This window comes from Echinococcus granulosus (assembly GCF_000524195.1).
Source record: "Echinococcus granulosus chromosome Unknown EG_S00019, whole genome shotgun sequence".
NCBI lineage: Eukaryota > Metazoa > Platyhelminthes > Cestoda > Cyclophyllidea > Taeniidae > Echinococcus > Echinococcus granulosus.
The window spans coordinates 199,000-208,076 of NW_020170399.1; the positions used below are offsets into that span (position 1 = coordinate 199,000).

The 9,077-nt window shown below is 44.4% G+C and overlaps 1 protein-coding gene across 1 annotated transcript; it reads right to left on the reverse strand. All coding sequences in view use genetic code 11, as the record gives it.

Annotated features, from left to right (window-relative positions):
- Positions 1-1,449: 1,449 nt before the first annotated feature.
- On the reverse strand, positions 1,450-7,653 carry EGR_03554 (Elongation factor G; the record flags this gene model as incomplete). The annotated part of the gene is made up of 11 exons (XM_024492803.1): positions 1,450-1,653; positions 1,858-2,018; positions 2,467-2,777; positions 2,994-3,271; positions 3,772-4,017; positions 5,229-5,304; positions 5,379-5,613; positions 6,154-6,344; positions 6,984-7,321; positions 7,397-7,513; positions 7,600-7,653. 11 exons carry the CDS (start codon positions 7,651-7,653, stop codon positions 1,450-1,452), a joined length of 2,211 nt encoding a protein of 736 aa, XP_024352686.1.
- Positions 7,654-9,077: the final 1,424 nt, after the last annotated feature.

The following is a 9,077-nucleotide window of genomic DNA, read 5'->3' on the forward strand; positions in this document are numbered from 1 at the left end:
CAACTTTAGCGCCCCAGTCCTTCCTGAACTTGGAAGAAGGCGTGATACTCGGGGAGTACCTATACCGCCAATGCACAAAAGGGCTGAGGGAGCTACTGGTATGGCCCAGAGGTCATACCACCCAGCAGAAGTACAGCGGTGGAGCCTTAAGTGGCCGCGAAATTAAAACGTAGAGTTAAACAATCAAAGTATTACACAGCCCACCTCGCCTTTCTAGCGTCGTCCCTGGCGCTCTCCTTGGTTAACCTCCCTCGTCGTCCATCAAAATGTAGTTGCTGCTGCAAAGGAACCATCCACAAAATAACTGCACCAGTCACCGAATTCGCGTGCAACCGACCGCAACGTCACCGATACCCCCTAGCAATTCTTCTAAATCTGGAGTTTCGTCCTACTTTGGAACTGTGTTGAAGGAAGGGGGAAGGTGCTGGCCATCCCGTGTGTCCATTGCTAGTGGTAGGAACACTCGCCTAAAGGCAGAGTCATTTAACGAAGGACGGAGTTTAAAGCGGTTTCGTGGAGATAAGGTTTTACAGCTATTCCTCCCTGCCACTTTGTTCTCACTTCAGCGCTGCCCAGCTATACCTATCCAGGTAGTAGAATTAGAGGCGGTATCGCGTGTTCACTTAATTGACATATTCGTACAGAAGGTTCACAGTTGATGTCGCTTCAGACACCGATCCAAGTGAGAACTTGCTAAGATAAACGTTGACAAGAGAGGTTGATTTGGTTTAAGGCATTTGTTTCACCTTAGTAAACGCTGAAATGATGAGGAGGATAAGAGGAAGCACACCCACTCCGTACGTAAGAACTGGTAAACAAGTTCTGTAGCAAAAATACTATCTGCGTACCATTGTTATCCAAAATCCAACAGTACCGAGATATGGGAAAGCACAAAAACAATTTGAAAAGGGGTAAGAGCCCCTGTCAGCAAATAGAGGCTGCATCCGTGAGGAGAGATCAAAAAAGCAAGCTCAGGAGTTTAATACTCCTGCAATTACTTACTGGGACTAACTCCAGATGGGTGCAGCAATTCAGAGGCACTTACGAAGCCAGCGCTTGGGTTATTGGGCTATAAAGTACCTCAACTCGCTGCCATCCACATAAATTTCCCCAATGCCAACAGAAAAAGACAAAACAGAAATAAAAAACCGCCAATGAAGGTCGATCGTAAATGCAGGATTAAAGATCCATTAACTGGAGTTTAAATTGAAGTAGAAGGAAAAACCAGTGCACAAATCCAGAGCCAGTAAACATCGCCTCCCATAAACGAGGAATGGCGCGCAAGCTCAACGACAAAGAAGTTCAAGACCAAAACAAGAGACATCTATTCATTCAACTGCCAAATAAGATCCATCTCAAATGTCATAATTCTACTGCCTTTGACTAAGATGGGTACAGGAGTAGAAGCTGGTGATGGTCTATACATGGGGTGTTAGGTGTGAGTCTTGCCTAGTTGCGCTTCTTCTTTTTACTCTTGACAGCGGCGTTGGCAACACCAGAGTTCGCCTTTCCCGCCTCAGCCTCCGCAATCACTTCCTCGATGGTGTCGCTGCGGGCGGGACAGTATTTACAGTACTCCATCGTGTACTCTCCCTTGCCTTCAGTCAGCCCTCGCAGCTCTCCTGCGTAGCCGAACATGTCGTTTAGGGGGACCTTTAAAATGCAAAAGAGTGAAACAATCAAACAACTGTTCCATGAGGATACCTAAACTCTAGGGTGATGGTATAATTAGATCTTCATGGGTACAAAAGCAGTAAGAGATACTAATATACGCGTTCAATGAACTACGTCTAGAATGCACGAGTTCTTGGCAAATTATAGTTAGTGGATAAGACATCAACATTCTCATCTTCTTACCTCAGCGACAACCCGAGCATATGCGTCACTGACATCGGTGTCCACAATGAGACCATTGCGTCGAGTCACGGAACTGAGAAGCTGGCCGTGGAACTCCACCGGTGCCGTGCATTCCACCAACATGATCGGTTCGAGGATGGTCCAGTTACCTCGCTCGAACGCTATGAGAGGAAGGTGGTATCAGTTTTAGTACTAAGTCTGAAATGACCAAACCCACTTCTACAGATCCACAAAAAACAACTTTAACGTAAGGAAATAAGAGCTGAGTGGATATGAAAACCGGCACCACTGAAATCGGCTCTAGAGCAGTTCGGTTGCATCAATCGAAGAACAAGGCAGCGAGAGGAGGAATCAGCCAATTTAGCAAGAGTGGTGGCACTTTACACGGGCAGTGCTGAGTAAGGTGCACATATGAGAATGCCTTTTTAAAAACTCGACTGTTTTTTATCAGACTTTAATGATCCAGAGGTTCTCGTCTGAAGATCTCAAAACTCCTACTTTTGGGAAACATCAGAGCACCAAATCCTAACTATCAAGTAGTCTCCGGGTATTTAGGACAAAGTTTTACATTGCTACTGTTTGCTGCAAAGCACGAGGACAAAAACTTACTCTGTCGCATGGCGCCTTCAGCAGCCTGTTGGAAGGCCCAGTCACTGCTGTCGACGCAGTGGTGGGCACCGTCCTGAAGTCGGAAGCGCACTCCTACCACCTTGGCACCGCACAGGCTGCCGCCGGCCTCACAGATGCCCCGGAAGCCCGTCTCGATGGCAGGGACATAGGGCTTGGGAATATTGGTACCCATTGTCTCGTCAGAGAAGAGCACTTGCGTATTCTGCTCCATCGGCAGCGGCTCCAGCAGCCCAATCACCCGACCGTACTGGCCCGCGCCGCCCGATTGCTTCTTGTGCAAGTAGTCGAAGCTGGCATAATCAAAAAAAAAGAAATAGATGTGATTTTGTTACAAATATTCTAGCCAAGGAAAGCTTTGCAAAAGATCCTTTTGAGTTGTAACTTGACAGCTGGCGAAATGGAAAACTTCTACCATTATAATTTTTAACTAGACTGACACGAGCACACTACCGATGTATATGTGATGACAACGATAAAGAGAGAAAAGTCAAACTGAAGCAACTCACGGCACCGGTTCAAGGAGGGTCTCGCGGAAGGCGACCTTTGGCTTGCCCAGAACACAGGGTGTGTTGTACTCACGAGCCAAACGTTGAGCGTATATCTCCAAGTGCAGTTCGCCCATGCCTGAGACCAGCGCCTGGCCACTCTCGGGATCGTGGCAAAGACGGAAGGTGGGATCCTCCTTGGTAAAACGTGCCAAACCCTTGCTGAAGCCGTCTACGTTGTGCTTATCCACAGGTGTAATGGACATAGACACCACCGGCTCTGGAATGTACATCGACTCCTGCCAGGGTTTGACAAAGTGAATGCATATCATGTTTCTGGCCGATTGCATTTTGACAAAAGGAAATGGGAAGGTTTTGATTTCTGACGTTCTGATGCAACCGAACAATAAACCCATTTTTCTTCCTTTCAAGTAAGTTAAAACCAACATTAAATCTGCTAATTGTTAGGCCATTAGTGCTGAGAATTTCTGAGCTAATAGGAAACCTGACATTTCAGTGGTAATGTGGAGAACATGTTACCTCTGATAGTAAGTAGTAACAATATCAGATTTAACTGATCGAAAGTAACACTTTTGACACTCCAAATGGTTAAAAAGCTAACTGTCATCCCGCAAACGCATGGAAAGTTACACTAAGATTAATTCCTTCCGAGAATAATCCATTAATGCTTCTGCCTGTAACCAATGCTGAAAATTTAGCCCCAGCCCAATTAGCAGGTTAGTCTAGTCAACGATAACAGCGATGCAGAATTAACACAGAAACAACTGGGAAACCCCACCATGGAGAGGTTTTCCATAGGACTGCTGGGAGATACGAGGGTGTCGCCAGAGGAGCAGTCAACGCCAAAAAGAGCGGCGATGTCGCCAGCGTAGACCGCCTCGAGATCCTCGAAGGTGTCCACATTCATGCGCCCGAGACGCGGCACCCGCACCTTCTTGCCCGTGCGAGTGATGCGCACCGACTCGCCGCGTCGTAGACAGCCCTGGTACACTCGCGTGTAAGTCAGCTGGCCGAACTTGCTAGCCTATAGAGGGGGAGAGAAAACACCCAAGCTTAGTCTTGTGGAGTTCAAGCGTCTACTACTCTGGTCCTTTAATGTCTACTACTTCCTAATGAAGGTGGATACGGTGCAGTTGAAGATGACCGATAGAGCAAGGACTGCCTAGTTTTCTTCCTCGTTTTTAAGGTCAACATGACTACTAGTTTTCCTAGCATGAGGTACATCGACAAAGCGTAACCTAGTTGACTCCACTTAATTTTGACACTCAAGTAGTATATAGTTGGAAATAACACCACATCGCTTAGTTTGGAGACTTGTTTAAAGCACTCGAGAACCTACAAATATGATTCCCTATGTCCTCAAGGCGGTACGATAGCTTGAATAGAAGAGCCCAGAGACCAATAAATGGTTGATACACGGGCCTCAGGATCCGCTTTATACAAAAGGCATTGAATTCTCTGCCAGGCCTCCCATATCACAATTAAATAAAGGCTTGGAAATGTTAACTGGATGATGTCGACTGCTTCTGCAAGGGTGAGGTTTCAGAAACTTGCTTCTACATATTCAGTAATGAAGTAGACCAGTGAAGAGTAAATCTAGAGTTGAGGGAAATTCGAACAAACGTCAAATCGGGTTTCCGTCAAGTTCAATCCTAGTCTACAAAATATGACTGACAAACTATTTTTCTCAAATAAAATAACGTAGAAACGTCTGTAAGCTCCAGATGGATAAGTTCTAGCAACTGTTACACGATTTCGACAATTAAGGAATCGACAAAACAATGAGCGAACACTAAGGGAAATCAATCACTCATACGTTCAAGGTTGGTTTCTTGCTACAACAAATGAAAATAGAAGAAATTGAATAAAAATTCCAGCAAACATTGAAAAGCTTGAAAAGCTCTTGTGCCCAAATACACACAACCCTCACATTTGCAAACAAAATACAGTATATACGATTATAAGGGTCTAACTTAAAGAACAACTTTAGCCCAGTTCTGCAAGGTAAAGAGGAAAGTAAATATCAATGATGTGATTCCGTTAAGCCATAACTACTGCTAAACAGATCCTCCTTGGCAATTCACGCGTACGGAAGTCCAAAAGTTTCAACAATATGCTCAAAAATGAGGCAATTTGCACTGCTTGCAAAAATACCAAAACAGACAAAGATTCCGTTTCAGCCCAGAAAAAGATAGTAAAAGTGATCTAATTAACGCATGAATGCAGTATACAGACCTCAAGTTTAAAAGCGAGACCCAAATACGGCGCATCAGATGTTCGAGACCCGTCCAAGAGAACCTTCTCCGTTTGTCTGTAGAGGTAACGGTAATAGGAGCAGTCCCACCTCAAGACAATAAAAAATAGCAAAAAGAAGACCCCACACACCCTTCCTTTTCAAGCAGGGCGTAGTTCTTGACTTCCAAGGGGTTGGGCAGGTAGTCCACCACCGCATCCATGAGGGGCTGCACACCACGATTCCTAAGTGCCGTGCCCACCAGTACCGGCGTGAAGTGGTGGGCCAGGGTAGCTCTCCGTATACCTGCCTTCAACTGCTCTACCGAGAGAGGCTCTTCTGACAGGTAGGCTTCGCCTATCTCTTCATCCGCGTTGGCCAAACACTCTGCAACACAGTGCACCAGTACCGGTAGACAGTTGTTGCTACAACTTCGTGAGTAGGGACGTGGAGAATACCTAGCTAGTCAGACACGTTAGCTACTTGCAGAATTGTTTCACTTTTTATCAATACACTTTGGAATCATTGTTAGTTAAGTCTTAATGCTTCAAGTATTTCAGTTAGTTAGCATTACGAATGGAGTCTGGAGGTGTAAAACATTAGATGTTCAAAGGTAATCACAGAATAAGATATAAATAAAGCTGGGATAGGTTTGGGACTGTTTTAGCGTTATGCGGAACAACCACTAGAGATTCAAATGCTTAAATGAGAGAAAGAAGTAATTTAACACCTAATTTTTTGGAGATTTCACGAATAGAACCTGAAAACTTCTTTTCAAAACCGAATAATTTGGGATTAAGTGGAGAAAAAGCTACACTGATGAATACAAGCTATGCATTATCAATACTGATTGCTACTGGAAGTTAACCAGCTGACATACCAACAAATGCAAGTGGTAAATAAATTGGGAAAGAAGAGGGCGCGCACCAATCATTTCACTGCGACGGTCCCTTGCCTCTGCCATCATATCCTTGGGAATTTCCTCTTCACGGAGAGTCAAGCCTTGTGGCTCGTCAAAATAGATGGCCTTTTCCGTAAGGAGGTCAACTATACCCACGTTCTTTGATTCCAAGCCGATGGGGATGTTCACAAAGGCCGAGTGGTAACGCAGCTTATCGCTAAAATAGACATTTTGTGCATCGAATAAAGAAAAAAACTAAAGAGAAGTAAAGGAAAACTGGCATTACTAAAAGAGTGTTATAAGCTTATTTTCCAAGATGAATACAGAGAAAAGGGAACCCGTTGAAGTGTGCGTTGCACGGCGATCGACCACAAACGGCGGCGATTTCATAAAAAGTGGCCGAGCAGAAAATGAAAGTTAAGTGGAAATTCGATCACCAGAATTACGAGATCCTGCAGTTTATAACTATGTGAGAATGAGTGCTGTTTCATTTTTTATATCGTGGTTTCCAAAGCAATCTCAAACCTTATCGCTGCATTTATATCAATGCTCCGAATCAGTGGGATTGCTCCCAGTAGAGAAATAGTGGCGGCTTGCGCTGAGCGAAAGAAACAAAGAAATTCAAACCCATCAAGTGCACGTGAGTGAGTATCGTTGTTTAAACTTCAGCACGCTTACCACACTCGGTACCAAACAATTTTTAGCTCAGCTCTCCTAGAAACTACCACAATGAGTAGTTCTCTCGATGTAAAGTAGTGCAACGTTTCCTCAGAAAAGGAGATTAAGCAGCCTTCACGTTGCAAGAAACAAAAACAGAGTCATATGACAGAAGGCTCAGGAAGAAGGCAAAGCTCACCGCATTTGTTTGACTACACGATAGGGGTTGGCATCCATACGGTCAACCTTGTTGATAAAGGCCACCTTTGGAACCTGATAGCGTTTCATTTGCCTATCTACCGTAAGTGTCTGACTCTGCACACCACCTACAGCGCAAAGAATGAGCACAGCACCGTCAAGAACACGTAGAGCACGCTCTACTTCCACTGTGAAGTCTACATGACCCGGTGTGTCAATGAGGTTGATAGTGTGACCGCGCCACGAGGTATACGTCGACGCTGATTGGATGGTAATGCCTCGCTGACGCTCCAGCTCCATTGAGTCCATCACCGCGCCAACTCCATCCTTCCCGCGCACCTTTAAGAGGAGGAGAAAATCGGGAGAGTAAACAAGCCATGGAAGTCTTGTCATCGACAGATATCAAGCACTAACCTCATGCATTGAGGAGATCCGATTCGTGTAGAAAAGAATGCGTTCGGAAACTGTTGTTTTGCCACTGTCGATGTGAGCCGAGATGCCGATATTTCGAATCCTGGTGATATCAAAGGGCTAAAGAGATAAGCGTGAGAGGAAAGGAGGAACCATGTACCCCTGAGGAAGAGCCGTTAAAACGCCGGAGGCTTAACTTTACGAACCGACGAGGAAGTCCCATGTTTGGCCATAGTGTAAACCGCATCATGTTGGACCATGCAGGAAAGAAAGACGTAGACAGGAACGTATCTTCTAACAAAATTAAGTACAAAGACCCGAGTTCAAATGATAAAAAAACGAAGTATCAAACAATCCACCGTCGGGTAGGAATAAGGAAAGCCGACGACGGTATTAAGCATATAAAAGAAAGAGGCCAAGGGGCACTATCAGTGAAAAAGAATTAAGGTTATTGAAATGGAATAACGAGTGGAATCTCCACATCGCGACCGTGAATACTTAATTTATGTGCAATTCAGAGCCAAAGCCTATCAGCAATATGTTAAGAAAGTCAAAAATAGACTATCCGAACGAAGTTGACGATGTATTTTACATCCTACCCCCTAAGGGCACAGAACAAATTCCACTCAAGACGCACCACCCACGCCTGACCTAGGCTAAATGCTCACCTGCCGGGTAACCAGGAAAACCGCTTAATCTTTTAGCCTAGATAAATCATTGCATTGCAGGTTTCATTCTAAGCATTAAAGCACAAATAAATATAAATTAAACAAATAATAAAATCTAAGCTCAAAAACAAAATATGTAGGATGACAAAGAGGTAATGGTTGCTTTTGGTAGAATCAATAAAAAATTAATTATGTGTTTTAATCACGATTATCTGTACATTTTAGCAGTAAAACAGTATTAGTCGCACAAAACTGTTTGCCATCACTGAAAAAATATACTGGAAGTATGTGGCAAAATTCGAATTTTGAAGAAGATGTTAATCAAATGCTAACATTATTGACTCTTATGTAGCGTCCCGGGACTCCCTGAAAACGAAAGAAGGCAAAATACTCGAGCAGAATTTGTATTCAGCGCAGAGTATGTGCCTGGGCTATTGGCATGGCCCAAAAGACCAGCCCACCCAGCGAGGTACAAGGGGGCTAATTCAAAGTCCAAAAGTGGAACCTCACTAATGCCAAGGGATAAACCACTATCGTATTACACTTATTATAGCAGTTTTCAGTTCAGCAGCATCTTGTTCTTTACTTATTAGGAAGCTGAACATTTGTGAACACCCCGACTTCGAAGTTGGAAACGGCGGAACGGTGGGATACTCCAAGTCTCACGCCTCTACAGTTTAAATAAGTTTCGGTGTACTTTTTTTGTCTAGTAATCATCTGCAGTACCTCAAGACTCTGAGAAGATGTAACACTCGGGCGGAACAAACATTATCTACACATAGAAGGACTTGGGGCTACTGGGATGGCCCGGAGGCCGGGCAACCATGGGAAGATACTGTGGCGGAGTCTTCAGTTGGCTTGTTACCACAACGGGAGTTAAACAAGCAATTAGAGTACCGCTGCAACACTTTCACTTTTGCAGACAGTACATATCCTGTCCGAGCATTATATTTTCTTTCGCCTTTAATGAAGCTACGGGGCGCTACATTACATATTCGTCTGATGCATATTAGGAA